Source organism: Eptatretus burgeri, chromosome 4, assembly GCF_056783735.1.
Source record: "Eptatretus burgeri isolate ZD-2024b chromosome 4, Ebu_testis_v1, whole genome shotgun sequence".
In the NCBI taxonomy this organism is placed as follows: domain Eukaryota; kingdom Metazoa; phylum Chordata; class Myxini; order Myxiniformes; family Myxinidae; genus Eptatretus; species Eptatretus burgeri.
In genome coordinates, this window is record NC_140964.1 from 41,866,296 (window position 1) to 41,883,359 (window position 17,064).

At 42.2% G+C, this 17,064-nt stretch overlaps 2 protein-coding genes across 14 annotated transcripts in view; one reads left to right on the forward strand and one right to left on the reverse strand.

Moving 5' to 3' along the window:
- The window catches only part of LOC147027882 (sorting nexin-2-like), a 249,288-nt gene that overhangs the window by 20,027 nt on the left and 212,197 nt on the right, over positions 1 to 17,064 (forward strand). The window lies entirely within an intron of this gene.
- The window catches only part of LOC147027883 (protein-lysine 6-oxidase-like), a 64,848-nt gene continuing 57,170 nt past the window's right edge, over positions 9,387 to 17,064 (reverse strand). Inside the window, exons 7-8 of the mRNA XM_085877627.1 lie at positions 15,037 to 15,152; positions 9,387 to 13,203 (exon numbers count right to left, since the gene is read on the reverse strand). Coding sequence (XP_085733753.1) covers positions 13,197 to 13,203; positions 15,037 to 15,152 — 123 coding nt within the window. The 3' untranslated portion in view covers positions 9,387 to 13,196. The remainder of the gene's footprint in view (positions 13,204 to 15,036; positions 15,153 to 17,064) is intronic.

The following is a 17,064-nucleotide window of genomic DNA, read 5'->3' on the forward strand; positions in this document are numbered from 1 at the left end:
TATATATATATATATTTATATATATATATGTATTTATATATATATATGTATATATATGTATATATATATTTTTGTATATATATATTTATATATATATATGTATATATATATATATATATATATATGTTTTTTTTTTTTTGTGTGTGTGTGTTTGGTCATTAAGTATAACATCACTCTTTGCTAATGCCACCCCTCTCTCCCTCTCCCCTCTCTCCCTCTCCCCTCTCTCCCTCTCCCCTCACACACCCCCGCCTCGCACCCTCCTTCCCGCAGTGTGTCGCCACATTTGGTGAGGCGTCGCTCTCCCCACCTCCACTCCCCTTCCTAGCTCCCCTTTCTTCACCCACTCCTCACTTTCCCTCCCTTCCCTCTGTCCTCTGTCCTCTCTCTCCCTCTCTCTCTCCCTCTCCCTCTCTCTTTCTCCACCCCCTCCCCCCCAATACCTCCGTCAGCAAAGCGCTGCATTGTACTTGTTAGTGAATCATAATGGCTGCTCCCTGGACCGGCATGTTTGTTGATCATTTACAAGCAACTTTAGTGCAGGAGGAGGCCATTCGGTCGGTCCATCATGCCTGTGCAACACCACCTCCAGATCCCTTTACCCCTCTATCTCCAATGCAGTGTGTAGCCACATTTGGTGAGGCGTCGCTCTCCCCACCTCCACTCCCCTTCCTAGCTCCCGGTGTAGGTCCAATTTAAACCTATCCACTCTTTCTGCTGTTTAAAAGCTGGATTTTATTTATTTATTTATTTATTATTTTAATCACTCTTTAGTGCCGAAGCCATTGTAGCGATGTGAAAGGTAATATTTAATGATCTGCGATCTCATTCCTTAGTCGGTGCAGGGAAGTGTTTTAGGCCTCACTAAAAATAGAAAAAAAAATTGATTTCTTTAAAATGCCAACAGGATCAACACAAGATCCCCCCCTGTACCCCTCTATCTCCAATGCATCTAGATTCAAGGCACTGACCTCAGATACATCAATGTAAATGTAACAGCAGTGGGTAACGCCGGGTACCCCTGTTAGTTTTGCATAAAGAGAAAGTCGGAGTTTTTTTTTTTATTACTATTTTTTTTTTAGCAATCCTCGTCAAATAAATTAAAATGTAAAATGAGTCTTCACGATCATAATGGTTTGGGGGGGGGTTCTTGTGCGTGAAACCGATGTTTAAAATTTGCCAAAATATGCAGTGGTTTTGAGGGTGATCCGAAAAAAGATAGATTCCTGCCTTTATTGTACTTCACATCCACAGACCCTGCTTTAGTTGTATAAATCGATGAATTTTGTTTTATTTATTTTGTCATGTTCTCAGTTATCACAAAACGGTATAAGTAAGCTAATTTGGGATGATGCAATATTCAACAAATTTTGAAGATAAACATTTATTGGGAAGAAAAAGAAATAGAAATATACAAAGTGAGGTTTGTTATAGGATGGTGAGTTGTTCAAGTGAGAGATAAATGGAGACCTTTAGAAATGGGACGGTCGGTATGCAGTGCGTGTGTGGAAGCCCTGTTGGCGTAGAAGCAAAGCCAGAGCTATTACCCAATCTCAGGAATGGTGCTGGCACATTCCAATATAAATGTTTTCAAAAATGTTCAGTTAAATACTCCTGAAAGTCAGTGTCTTTACTTTCCTTAATAAGCTCTGTGTCCCTCGTGGTCAGTGGTGTTCATCTGTGCCATTAATTGTTGAATATGGATGAGAAAGAGGACCATCCTAATCCCTTGATGCCAAATGCTGCAAATTTCCTCCTTCGAAATACCTTGATGGCAATAAAAAGTAACAATGAACAATAAAGGTGAAACTTGGTAAAATAGTAATTCGTTTTCTGTAAAGGAATGACCTATCATTCGTTGATAAAATGTTCTGAGACTGAAAGCAAGGTTCTTTATTTCTCTTTCTACAATCTTTTCCTTTCTTTCTGTCTCCCTCTTCTTCTATCTTATTTCTCCTTCTATCTTTTCTTTCTATCATCTGCCTCTCTATTTGGGCTTGTGCAAAGCATTCCTGCTAATTTGGTGACATGTTGCTTCCTTCTCTGCAGAACTCAGGTTCCCACAAAATGAATCCTTCAATTTTATTACCCTATGCATGTGAATTCAAAAGTGGGGGTTAAGCAATTCGTCTCTCTCTGTCTATCTGTCTGTCTGCAAATGTCAGGTTATGATCAAAGAACAACTTTATTTCAATTGAATGTTATATTTTGAACATTAATCAGAAAACGAACCTGTAGTTTAGCAGTACTTTGGCTTTTAATAGCCCTGATCATAGTCCATGTTTAGCAGTACATGCGCAGATAGGAATAACGTTAAAAAAATTCATCTGTCTTCCTGTCTGCCCAGCAAACGAAATTGAAAATCATTCCAAGCAAGAAACTTCGTTTTTCAGTGACATCATAAAGGATACACAGTACACGTCCGGAGAATTGATGTAACGTATTAAATGAGGCGGTGTAAAAGACGCTGCAACAACGGTGATAAACTTCCAAAACAATTATTTCTACATCCTTTAAAATCTTTATTAGCCCCCATTGGACTTGCGAGATCGCTTGGGAGATTGGGACTTAGGAAACGGGGGCTTTTGGATTTGGTCTCGATTTTTGTGTCCGTGCGTGCGTCCGCAACCATATCTCGAACATGTATGGACCGATTTTATTCGTACTTGGCAAAAGGACAACGCATGATGGTATAGATATGCGCATCATTTTATCTCGTGATGCGATCAAAGTTGGCCGACAGGTGGCCGTTTTAGTTGTAAGAAACACCCGTTGTCGAGCACATCCTCAACCATTTCCGAGACATGCATTTACCGATCTTGTTCAAACTTGGTACACGGATAAAGAATGATGGCTTACATATGCATGTCATTTCTTAATTTTTTCGAGATCGGATCTAAGATGGCCGACTGGTGGCCATTTTGTTGCTTCAATGTGTCCCCAACCATTTCCATACATACATTCAGGGCCGGCGCTAGACTATTTTGCGTCCTCGGCAAGGCCAGTACTTGCATCCCCCACAAAAAAATTGCCAACTTCGATTTTTAAAAACAGATGTTTTGTAGAAAAAAATTAAAAAGCACAAAACTTGAAACTGCTAAATTTATTTTACCACAATATTTTGCTTACAGTCAGACAGTGAAACATACAAAAAAACAGACAAACAGAGTTAAAAACGTCTCATAAAAGTTTCAATTTCAGACGCATCAAAATCTCACTTTGCGTGCCTCTTCCTTTGCAAGAAGAATAGATAGATAAGGAAAGAAACAGTATTGTTAGTGTTGAAAACAATAAAGTGGTGATGAACTATAAACTATTATGAACAATGAAATATTATATTTTCCTTTTATTATGCGTTTTCTTAAAACAGTAATTTGCATAAAACTGTGACCCTTAGAGGTCAGTCATGCGCCCCTCTGAGGTCTGCGCCCGAGGCGGCTGCCGAGTTGGCCTTATGGTAGCGCCGGCCCTGCATACATGGTCCGATTTTGTTCAAACTTTGCACAAACACAGTTCACGATGGCATCAACGTGCGCCTCACTTTATTTTGCGACATGATCAAAGATGGCTGACTGGTAGACTGGCGACCATTTTGTTGCACATAAATATGAGCTCGCCCTTCAACTCCATACGGCAAAATTACTCAAACAATGGGTTTGATGACATTTTATGTTATTTTTTTTAATTTTTGCTTGTTTTATTTAAATTGACCCATATACTTGAACTCTGTGGAATAAAAATCACCGTTTTGGCACTTTCAAAACCCTTCTGTTTAGCAGGATTTGGACAAAATAATACGGAAGTTTATGTCATCTCGACCAATCAAATTCACCGCTCACAGACCCCTGCCCATGTTCTTGGTTCTCAAGACTGCACGGGGTATCGGGTTCGGTGAACCATCTAGTTTTTCATGGTTTTACTGATCGTCCTCCCAAAAATAGTTTTTGTTTGGAAAATATATTGTTTTCCCCTCAAATTTTTGAAAACCAAATGTAGTTTTGAGAATATGCAGAAATTTTCATTTTCGGAATGTGCTATTCATTTCAACAATTGCGGAGATAAATTATTTGTTGACAACATTGCTTTACAGTTTACACTTTACAGAGTAGAATAATCTCGAGCGAAACATTTTCATTATCTACAAACTCTGACAGAATCGCTCAAATACACACTTAACTTTGACCTGTCTAATTTGGTTTCGATTCTCAGCCAAACTATAAATAGGTCCATTGGTGCTACACAGGCACCGGCCTCAGATGCTTCAATGCCAAGCTGTGGACCCATCTTCTAGCACTAGCTTGTAAATGTTACAGATCTCGGTGTGTCTTTCGATGAATAGTAGGCAGATTATCATTGGCACTCTCACCAAAGTTCCAAAATTCCTGCCCTTGCGTGCAGTGGCACTGAATCGGTAGTATGGACTCAGCAATTATGCAACCAGCGGTGATGATGCAACCGTCAGGCCAAATTCATAATTGAATGAAAAGAATACGCAATGACAACTATCTATTGCTTACGCCACATGTTGAATTCCACCAAACTGTTGACAAAGGAAGGTAAATGCACAACGGAAAACTTGTCCTTATAGGGACTAGAAGCTGTCTGCATGGATGGAAAATTAAGGACTGAATTTTCTCGATCAAATGTTGAGAGAGGTTTGTTAATTGTTGGATAAATAGCTAAACGACGTTTCAGGTGTGAGCCTATCTTCGAAGCAAGAGGTCGGGTTTGTATTGTAGCCCTGATCTTGCTTTGAAGATGGGCTCAAGCCCAAAACATTACTATACTTGTTTTGTTTTGTTAGTTTGTTTGTTTTTTTTTGTCCCACACCAAGGCAGCATACCTCTGTCAACATTTCATTGAGGAAATCATTGCAATGAAGGTAGTAGGTATCAGTGAGACTGGAGTTCCTCAAGGTAGCGTTCTGGGCCCTGTTCTTTTTCTGGTTTTCATCAATGATCTCTCCGACTCTCTCCGAAAATCCTCTTTATCTCTCTCCTGATGACTCCACCCTCTGCCGTACCATCAGTCATCCCTCAGATGGGCAAGCAGCAACTTCTTCGCTCACTGCAGATCTGGGTAAAATCACAAACTGGTCCAACACGTGGAACATGTCTTTCATTCCGGATAAATCTCACACTCTCACTATTATATGTCTCTTCGAAAGGACCGTTTAGAAACCCTCCCCCCCATTCACTTTCTCAACAATCCTCTGTAAGAAGTCCCTTCTTTCAAGCTTCTGGATCTCACAATCTGCCATGATCTTTCTTGGGAAAGCCACATTTCAAACCTCGCCTCCAAAGCCAGTTGCCGACTGAGAATCCTCCGTCGTGCAAAGTCCTTCCTCGGCCCACCTGAGCTCCTGACCACTTACAAAGCTTTCGTCCATAGCCTGATGGAGTACTGCTCTCCCCTCTGGGCTGGTGCTCCTGCCTCCCACCTTTCTCAGCTTCACGCTGTGGAAACAAAGGCATTTCGGATCATTGGTATCTCCCATGATGATGCTGAGTCTTTGGGCCTCTCACTCTCTCACCGCAGGCAGGTCGGTGGTCTTTCTGTCTTCTACCATCTCCTCTCCAGTCTTGCCCCCCCCCACCCCCTGCTCTCTCTCTGCGATTTGTCCCCACCACATTTCCACAGGGCGCTCAAGGTCCGCCCACATCCCCCTTCTGGTAAAACTACCAAAATTACGAATCACTGCTCACCTTCACTCTTTCATTCCTCTTTTTTCCCGCCTTTGGAATAAAGTCCCTCACTCTATTCAATCCCATTCTTCCCTCCAGGCCTTCAAAACAGCTGTTCACCACCATCTCTTATCATCCCCCATCCAAATCCTCGATCTTTTCTACTCCCATTAATCCACCCATGCCCACCTCCTTCAAATTCCCTGCTTTCTTTCCTGAAAGTCCCTGTAATGTCCATCTTCTATTCCCCATGTTCCCTGCCCCATCCCTCTCCCTTCCACAGATCTCCTAATGTCTCTGTTCCCCACTGTTTTGTCCTTCCCACTCCTGCCCATCTTTTCTCATGCCCACCCCCCCCCCCCCTTGCTGTGCGTTGTGAGAGCTCTCATTATGAGCCGCGACAAGGTATACAAAAAAAGTGTAATGTTCTATTACGTGTGTGTGTGTGTGTGTGTGTGTGTGTGTGTGTGTGTGTGTGTGTGTGTGTGTGTGTGTGTGTGTGTGTGTGTGTTAGTGACATTCTTTGTTCTCAAGGAATTATGAATGAATAGCATCAGTGTTTTCACTGTGCCTTCTGAGTCTGAAACTTCATGCAGTGCACTGTTTGTAGCTTTTATCTGTCAACTGTTTTGTCCCTTCCACTCCCGCCCCTCTTGTCTCATGCCTCCTTGCTGTGAGTTGTGTGTTGGCTCTCATACGAGCCTCGACCAAGGTATACAAAAAAAAAAAAAAAAAAAAAAAAAGCAGTTATATCTACCACTATGAGGCACCATTAAGATCAAGTGGACCACATACTTTGACCAGATTTCAAGATATGAATGAGTTCCGATGATTCGTTGAGGGATGTGGTGTAATTCATCTGCCAACTCGACACCGCGTTCGCACTATCGTGTGACACTTCTCATGCTGTACGTCCCTCGTTCGGCAGAGCGATCCACACCTTAACTGTGCCTGGCGCCGAACTTTTGAAGAACGGTTTGTCCTCTGAACTCAGCTCGGCATAATGGGTGGGTGGCAGTGCACGTCATTCCGCTCAAGTCTTGTGAATCGTGCCAACATGCACGTTTCACATGATGATGCTTGTTGTGCGTCTTGAGCACATATTGCGTAATATTGCTCATGCCATCAATAGAATTCCGTAGCTCCACCAATTTAGTCACGTGCTGTTGGGTAAATGCTGTTCTCTTGCCGGACGTCTCCAGGATCCATGCCCTACCATCTTCTGGAAGCTCTTTGATGAAAAAAAAAATTCCTGTACATTACCCCATCTCACACGATTTTGACTACTATATCAGTCCTATAACCTACATGTGCCTTGCTGTTAAGAGTAATATAATGACAACACAAAGTGTATTGCAGACTGAATGGACGGAGATGTTGCAGTACATCATGCATTGACCGATCTGGCCATTCCTTCTGTTAATCAGTTTTCTTTTCTACTCATTCTTCATTGATAATGCCTGTTGTTCAATCGGGCATTTTATCCTGCGTCTGGAGCGCTAAAGCGGGGTTCAGGAATTGGTTCACTCTGTTTGTCTGTCTGCAGACATCAGTCCTATGATTGAGGAACGACATGATTGCAATTGAATTATGCATTTTGCACACCGGAACAGAAATCGGAACACGAACCTGCAGTTTGGCAGTACTTTAGCGCCAAATTTGGCAAATTGTTAGGAATTTCGTCCCGAGCACGCGATGCACACAGAGGACCAAGGTAATTTTCTTTAGTTCGTCTGCCTGTCCGTCTGTCAAACAAAAATTGAAAAATCATTCCAAACGGGAAACTTAATGTTTAAAGGACACAAACAACAGGCACGAATCACTAATGTAACGTCGTCAATAAGGTGGTGTAAAAGACAATCCATCAATGGCAGTAGACTTCTGGAAAAAAAAGTTTTTTTTGTTTTTTAAAAAAAAAATATGACCTTGAAAGCATCAATTTTATTTCAATTAAATTATATGTTTTAAAACTGAAGAATACAAATTGCCTCCTTGTCATTTCCAAAAGACCCCAGTTTATCAGTACTTGGCCAACATTTTACACCATCTCGACCAATCAAATTTGCTGCCCGTGCTCTCAACATTGGGGAGTATCGAGATTCAGACAACATCGTGACTCGTAGGAAATATCAATTGTGCTCAGAAACGCAAAGAAAGTTTAAAAAGACCCTGCCCTTGTCTTTTTCTCAAGACCGGGGCTCATGGAACACCAGGGTAAGGTGTTCTATGAACTTTAGTTTTTCTTTCCTGAAAATGTCGATACTTGATGATGTTTGCATGAAAATGCTGAAAGGTTGGTGTCCACTTTGCGTACTTCAACTCATTACCTCGGCCACCGAAAGGGGACAGTGGTTATGTTTTCACCCCTGTTTTTCTGTTTGTCTGTGAGCACGATATCTCAAAAGGTTGTGGACGAGTTATAACAAAACTTGGTGGATGAGTTGGTCGGTGACGAGAACAAGCCGATTCGATTTCGATTCAGATCCATAATCTGACCTATCGGTGGGATATAAAACGTAAACTGTTCAGCCTGGTGGAGATATGTGCCCTACCGAGTGCCGTTCTCGTTATTAATGTTTTTGCCTCTTCTTGCAGTACCTGTAGTTTAACCTGAATGTGGTAGCCATCATGTGCAGAGCATGAGTTGTTTTTTTTCATTCTTGGCTTAAATACTATTGTGATTGTTACAACCATCATTTTTTGTGGATTTTATGATTCTTTCTTGTTTTACCTTTTTAATAAAGAATAATAGCCTTGCTTATGTGATTTTAAAATGCCAAAAGATCCCTGGATTTTATTGGAACCCAATTCATCAGCGAAGGCCATAAATCTTGCAAAAAAAATAAATAAATAAATAAATGGTGTGTGTAAAACAGTGTTTCACTCCATTTTAACTTTCACTCAAGGTACTAGTTTACTATGAAGGTGATTCAAAGTCATCTTACAGCTTTACTGATGTGTGATGAGCGTGATGCCACCTGTCATGTGATGTGATCACGACCGTTTTTATAATGCCTTTGCATTCTCAATTGAGCGATTTGAGTTTTAGTCGAGAGTGAGGCTGGTTGGTGGGCAATTTACTTTCATGAAAAGAAAAAGGCTCCACGTGTGCATTGGTCAGTTGTTGGTGATAAATGTGCTCTTTCACGATGTCTCGCCCTGTCGTTTACCCGCGAGAATCCACAGGAGCTCAAACTCACCGCCTCACATGGCGCCGCCACCCACGTTTTTTTCCGGGACATTGCCATACCACCCTCAACAAATGGTCCTTTCCGTATGCTGACCCCGTGGGTGATCTTCATGACGAAGATGCAACAAAATCCTGAATCGTCTCCATTCACTATGACAACACCAATGCTGCCCAGACACCCATGTATGGCCTACACTCTCAAAGAGGAAGAGAAAATGGAAGACACTCTTTCTCTCATCTCCCTTGTTCTCTATTTATCTTCTCCAACTCCTAGCACCAGCATGAGAAGGAATCCTTGGAAATAAACAGCGCCAGACAGATGGAGTCAGAGGCAGACACGGAGGTGTAGGCAGACAGGAGATTATTGCAATCATCTACAGATTCAGTTCAACATATAAAACAGAACCAGGAAGTGAAATGTGACAAATACATCATCTATCTATCAATTATCATCATGAATCGATCAAGACTCCTAAGAAATATGTACCATGAAATAACAAGAGGCAAAATCATAAAAGCAGCTGTTACACATTTTATTGAAGAAGGGAAGGTGGAAAGGGTTGCTGGTGGAGGGTGGAAGATCGAGAGAGGGAGAGAAAGATCCAAAGTATTGTCAGCAAAACAAAATTGCAAAATTATTTTGAATTGAAGGCTCCTGCCTTGGCCTGTATACCGTTTGATTCCACATTTAATGTGGGGGTTACTTTTTGCAAATGCTTTACTTGCCATCACTGATGTCAGATTGGATCAACCAATCAATCGGTGATATCAGATTGGCTTGACTTGTTAAGAGATAGAAATCTTCAAAACCAACGATACCTAAGTGGACGTGTGCCACATGGCATTTTAAGCACAACAAAGATGTATATTGATTGTTCATAACAAGAGAGCACGTTGGGCAAGGCCTTCGACTTTAAACAAGACTTTGCAGCACAAGCCCACAACCTGCTTTGAATTACACATCAGTCATTTTATTTCATTTATAAAATAATTATTCTCAATTAAGGCAAACTGTTAAAATGTGTGTACAATTTCAAGCACACTCTTCTCAAATGTAATAGGTGAACATCATAAATGCTACATGATGGAGATTTGTTGAGGGTAATCGTCGAACAATGGATGTTCGTGTCCAATCAAAGGTGTGCCCTCACTGTTTTGTTGTATTTTAATAAACCAGTTAATAGTCTTGGCATGCCTAGGTGAAAGCTGTGGATTAGTGAGTAAGTAGACCCAAACAGCTCCACCAAAGTCCTGACATCTCAAGGCATTTCCAGACCACAAAGCCATTATTGAGTTTGGTGGTAAATGCAGGTAAAGGTGATATCCAATATAATAAAATAATAAAATAGATCTTTCCCATGGAAAAAGCTCAACACAAAGTGAAACCGAAATTGAGGAAAGGATCACGACAAGAAAAATAATTGAGGGAGGAAAAAAAAATGCAACATTCCTTTTTTATTCCCAGGTTTTAACACTTTAGGAACGCATTACATATTGCGACACAATTCAACAAGCATTAGAGTGATTAATAAAGGTTGTTGCAGGTAACGAAGGTTACTTAATTGTCATTAAAGCATATGTGTTGCTTGCAAAGGTTAATACAGTTTGACGGTCATTATAAATAAATTATTAATTGATTTTGAGATAATAGCACCATGTTTCACAAAGCTGAAAGCACAATTATTACATCCACATAATTATAGGATCATAAATTAGTTATGCCATCGTCTAAAAAGGTACACCGCAGTGGATGATTTCGATGAAAGGTCTTATTATATTCACTTCACGTTATCATTGTGGTATTATTGTTGCTATAAAGCTTTACAAGCGAATTGTGGGTGAAAACAAGTTTATACGACATTGTCGTAATTGCAAATATAATTTCTTCATTAAAATCACTTTCTCCACCGTACTTTAAATTATCTGAGATTTTTTTTTGATATCCCAGTAAAATGAGAGATCACGCAGACGTTCTTACTAGTTTTGGTGCTGCATCGAAATGGCCGACATGTAGTTATAGGAACAGCAGCAGCAAAAGTTATAGACTCGTATTTGCACACACACACACACACACACACACACACACACACACACACACACACACACACACACACACACACACACACACACACACACACACACACACACACACACACACACACACACACACACACACACACACACACACACACACACACACACACACACACACACACCTTGAAAAGGAGGAGGACAAGTTACCAGACACTTATTTCTGTCTTGTAATATGTTGCTTCTTCTGAAGAATCTCTGACATATATCGCATGTGAAATTGACAAGAGCACAAGTTAAGTTGTTAGTTATTGTCTGGCAACAACATGAATACGTAGCAGCATCAGCATCGCGGTTCACTTTGTCCATCTCCACTCTCTTCCAAGTACAGGGATCGAACTCATGATTGCATTTCATTCTCCAAGAATATCTTTCCTGAGCTACATGAACCAGTTGGCTTCATCAATATTAAACTTCTTCAGATGTTTTCATCTTGGTTCCACGTGCCGGGTGGAATTGTGGCGACCATCCAAATTGGAGTTTCCTTGGGATGTGGCTGTCTTCAGTCTGGGCAAGTGAAGTGTTCTGGCTGCAATAATATCTTCTAGTAGCTCCTCCATCACAAACTGTCTCTCTACTTGTACACTACGAATTTACCTGTCCATTTTTGAGCGTGGCTGATACCTAATGTGCCTCGGAGGCATCCGTTGTGGAAGGCCTCGATCTTCCTGGAGCTATTGCTCTTGTTGGTCCATGTCTCGATCCCATACAACAGCAAAGTAAACTAATATTTTGTCTTCAGGAAATGATCATTGTCCCTGACTACAGGTCTGTGTTGTGCTCCAAACATTCTCGAGGTCCAGACAATCCTGTCTTTTACATCCTTTGTGATACCACCCTGAGAAGCAATTATTGTCCTGAGGCATCTGAAGTCAGTCGCCACCTTGATGGTTTCTCCTATGATGTATCGTGACTAAGTCCTCCTCCTCCTCCTCCTCCTCCTCCTCCTCCCATTTTGCCATCTACCAGCACCTTCGCTTTTTGCATGCTCATCATTAACCCCCACTCTGATGTCACCTTATCAAGTATATGTGCTACTATCTCTCTTTTCTCTCTCTGGTAGTGCCGACTAACTGCATCGTCAGCAAACAGAAAGTCAGTCGCCGTCACTGTTGTAGCCCTTTGGCCCACTAATCTATCACTACATGAATGCAGCACAACTACCATGACAAGTTGGTGGCATGTCCTCCAGCTCTCATTCAGCAGATTACACACACACACACACACACACACACACACACACACACACACACACACACACACACACACACACACACACACACACACACACACACACACACCAGGAGTGGGGGGGGGGGGGGTGAAGGGGCAACAGGATTGTTTTATATGATTATTGTTTTTCAGAACGAGGTAACGTTAGCTTTTTGAGCATCCCAAAAGTTTTTTTGTTTTTTTTAAGTTAAATAACTACCTCGCTCAATGAAACATAATACCTCCACTTTGTGGATACCCCCATTGAAATATCAAAGTGTGACTCTCTGCCCAGGGGATTGAAAACCTATATGTCTGTTTCTCACCCAGAAAATAATAAGTTGTTCAAATTGTTATAATAAAGATAAGAAACGCAGGAACTCCAATAGGCCACTTGGACCAAAACACCTCTGCTGCATCCCCGTCCAAGCAATCTGACAAAGCCCATTGTGGGCAAACCAAAAACAAAGAATACTCCATTATATACAGCTCTGATCCCCCCAAGCAATGACATCATCCATGCAGGATTTCAAAACGGTAATCTGAACAATTCATGAACGATTAAAATATATTTACTGATCCCTAAATTCACAGAAACTTTAATATTAACCAATTGCTTGCTGTGGTCCGAAAAGGATTTTTCATCAACATGTGACTGACTGTGCCTGGTCTGCTTCTGCAATGCTCACCGTACACAAGTCACCATTGCTTCAGTCAATCATAGACTATGTTCATAAATACAGTGCTATCGTGGGGGGGAGGGATTCAGCATCACAGTTTGCATGTCAGAGACATGCAAAGGTTTCAAGTGTTGACATCGATCAGAAAACGAGGCCTTGGTTGAAGCAAACGTGGTATTAATTACGAGAGCACTCAGCTCGGGTGAGTTATTCCAACTGATCTCTTCTCTTTGGTCTTCCTGCCTCTCACCCACACCCGAAGCTTGCTCTCTCAAGAGATGATGGTCTTGCCATGGTCAGTCACAAGGCAAAAAGGACCGTAACATCCCCTCGTCTTCCTCAGTACCTGTGGCAAAGGCACGAGGTTACAATATAAAGTATTGATCTGGACCATTTATCTTAAAGATACAAGTACTGTACTGTACTGATCCTAAAACCGTTTATCTTAAATATACAAGTATTGAAGCCAATTGTGGGCAAGTTGCAGCTTGACGAAGCGAGACAATCTCAGATTTAAGATCAAAGTTCATGGAAACGCCAACAGAAAAGCAGCAGCCTCTTAACGCTCTGCAGATCTGGATAAAATCACAAGCTGGTCCAACACGTGCAACATGTCTTTCAATCCGGACAAATCTCACACTCTCATTATGTCTCTCTGAAAGGACAATCTGGAAAACTCCCCCATCTACTTTCTCAACAATCCTCGGTAAGAAGTTGTCTCTCAAGCTTCTGGGTCTCACTATCTGCCACAATCTTTCCTGGGAAAGCCACATCTCCAACCTGGCCTCTAAAGCCAGTCGCCAACTGGGAATCCTCCGTCGTGCAAAGTCCTTTTTGGCACACCTGAGCTCCTGACCACATGCAAAGCTTTTATCTGCAGCCTGATGGAGTACTGCTCTCCTCTCTGGGCTGGTGCTCCCGCCTCTCACCTTTCTCGGCTTCATGCTGTGGAAACCAAGGCATTTCGGATCATTGGTATCTCCCACGGTGAGGCTGAGTCTTTGGGTCTCTCACTCTCTCTCACCGCAGACAGGTCGGTGGTCTTTGTCTTCTACCGACTCCTCTCCACCCTTGTACCCTCTGCTCTGTCTGTGCTCTGTATATCTGTCTGTGCCCCTATATTTCCGCAGGGTGCTCAACATCCGCCAGCAACCCCCTTCTGGTGAAACTACCAAAATCAAGAATCACTGCTCACCTTCACTCTTTCATTCTCATTTTTTCCTGCTTCTGGAACAAACTTCAACATGAACTCCAAAACCATGATTTTCTCTACCCCTGTTAATTCACCCCAAACCCCACCCCTTCAAATTCCCTGTTTTCCTTCCTAAAAGTCTGTAGTGTCCATCTTGTGTACCCCACCCCATCCCTGTCCATTCTACCGATCTCCTAATGTCCCGATTCCAAACTGTTGTGCTTCCCTCTCTCTTGTGTCCTGCTCCCTTTGTTGCATGTTCTGTGTGTTGGCTCTAAAACGAGCCTCGACTAAGTATACAAAAAAAAAGTAATTGATCCAAAGATCATCTATCTTTAAAGATACAAGTATTGATCCTAAAACGATTCCATAACTCCAACGAATATATATATATATATATATATATATATATATATATATATATATATATATATATATATATATATATATATATATATATATATATATATATATATATATATATATATATATATATATATATATATTCGGGTGTGGTGGCTGTATTGAGGTACAATGTTAAATGTTTTCATTAAAATTTTTGGTGTTGGGGTGTAGGTGGCCTGTCCTTTGTCAGAAATAGTTTTTGTACCCATCCTCAGTTAGCCGAAAGAGCTTTATAAATCATCATGGAGTATGCTCTGGCACGGCAAATAGAGATTCCAGATGGGTGTGGAGGGGTGAAGAGTTGTTTAACCCTTCCTTGAAGGTCATTAGTGAGCCAGCTGGCTTTTTATTTTTAAAATTAACATTTAGATAACAATTCACGCTAAATCTCTGTAGACTATCTCAGATTTAAGAAGCTTCGAATCCAAATGGTTAATATCTTTGTCTTTAGTCACATTTGAATCGATGACTTCAAGGTATCAGTCCAGTGTCCTACCACTGTATCAATTAATAAACATGACATGATGATGGACAGGTAAGAGTAAGGAGTCCCTTATTTATTTTTTTTCTTTCTTCGTTTACCTTGTGATGCGACAGTTAGAAGCAGACGCATAGCGTCCTGTGTAGCGGATATCACAGCGCACGATGTTGTTGGTATAATCAGACTCCCGTACTTTGAAGTTTGGATTCACGCTCACCTGCAAAACAGGTGAATCGAACCATGTAACAAGACTCATGATAAACGAAGGAGTGTCACTTTATAGTCCGATACAGATTTTAATGAAGAAACTCAGTACATTTGTGCATAAGAATGTGTTGGTGAATGAAATGTTTAGGAAGAAACGCTTAAACATTACCAAAACCAAAAGTCTGAGTGACTGAATCTCCATGGTTACGATCCGTAAACAGTTTTCCGAGCGTTAGGTTTATCAACAGCGACCTTCCTGCCAGAAAAACAAAGTGGTTCTTGAATGGAAATGGTTTAAAGAAAATGATGTTGTTGCGAAACCCTAGCTCCGAGCACTTTCATAGCCTCTGCTCAGAAACAGGAAACGGTGTCCATAGTTCGACTTCCAACGTTTAACGACGTGGAAAATGTGTCACAAATGTGACGACTACACCTTGTTCTGTGGACTGTGCTCAGCGTGCTCATCTCCTGCTACAACTCTCAGGCACTCTTGTTTCCCATGAATTTGACTCAAATCCAGCAGAAGATAAAAATTGATGCAAAGTGAAAAAAAAAAGTTCGAAAGTGGAAAGTTTCTGATTTCGGTACAAGATCAGGAAAACAGCAACATATGTATATATATATATAGTGTTACGGTTGTGGAAATTCACAAAACACCATTCAGGTTTCCCAGAGATCAGTTATGTCGATAAGTGTGTGTTCAGATTAGATTTCCCCACCGATGTCTAAAGGGTATTATTCGTGTCACCGGGCTGTGATCTTTGAGGTAGTATTATTCTTTTGCTATCTTTATTTTGGACCAACCGCATCTCAACAATCACGCCATCCCCACCACAGCGCCAACCATGACATCTCCTCACCATCTCCTCAACAACATCTCCACAAACGAACAACATCGCCTCACCTTCTTCTCCATTGCGCCGCCATCTTTTCGTCAGCCACAGTGAATCCCAACGAACAGCATCTCCGCGACAGACATGGGGACTCCCTCGTTGGGGGGGGGGGGAGCCGATGATTTCCACAACGTCCACGTGGTAAGGATGAGTCCTACATTGTCCGCGCACCTCCGCATTTGACAGCCAGATCGGATCAAAATGACAAAAGGGGCGGAGCCAGCGGGGGGTGAAAGGTTGAAGGTGGAAGATCAAACTCACCCCCCCCCCCGGACCCTATAAAAAGGCGCGCTGGAACGCCAAGCGAGCAGTCTGTCTGCAGTCGGGGTGGAGAGCGCCAAGGTTCGAGTCCAGTGGAGGGCAGTCGGGGTTGTCGGAGGGCAGCGAAGCCTGCAGTACCATGCCGAACTGTGGGTCGGTGGAGACGGCCGGAGAGAAGTCGCCAGCCAGCGACAGAACAGTCCGAGCAAACGCTGAGGAACGGGCGGGCTCGTAAAAGAGCATCAACTCTTAAAAGAGCAAAGGCCCGTTCGTTCCTCTGAGGCGTCGTCGGCTAGGCCCGATCCACCAGGCCGCACGGCAAGGCCCGGATCAACCGAGTCGCCATCACACCAGCTGCCGTGTTGACGGCGAGACATCGAGGGTCGTCCAGCGAGTCACCACGAGGGTGGCAGGTAACCTGCGCGGTCTCGCGGAGCTCCTGCGGTCTCCGCAGCTCCGCGGAAACATTAAAGACCAACGGGTCCTGTTCTCTACCCTTTCCTTTCCGAGGGTTTTCTTTGTATGGAAGTTGTGGCGCCGTGTCCGCTAAGTAGAATTGTGGCTCTGACTGTCTCCAATATCAGAATGGATGAAATGAGGGAGGAAGCATGCAAATTGAGAGGGGAATTATGGGAAAAAGCTTCTGAGTTACGGAAACACCAAAACAAAGAGATGGGATTACAAAACGAGTTGAGGATGTTAAGAGAAGAAAGAACGAGAACGGAGAATGAAACGTTAAGGAACCACACTGTGCAGATCGAACAATTA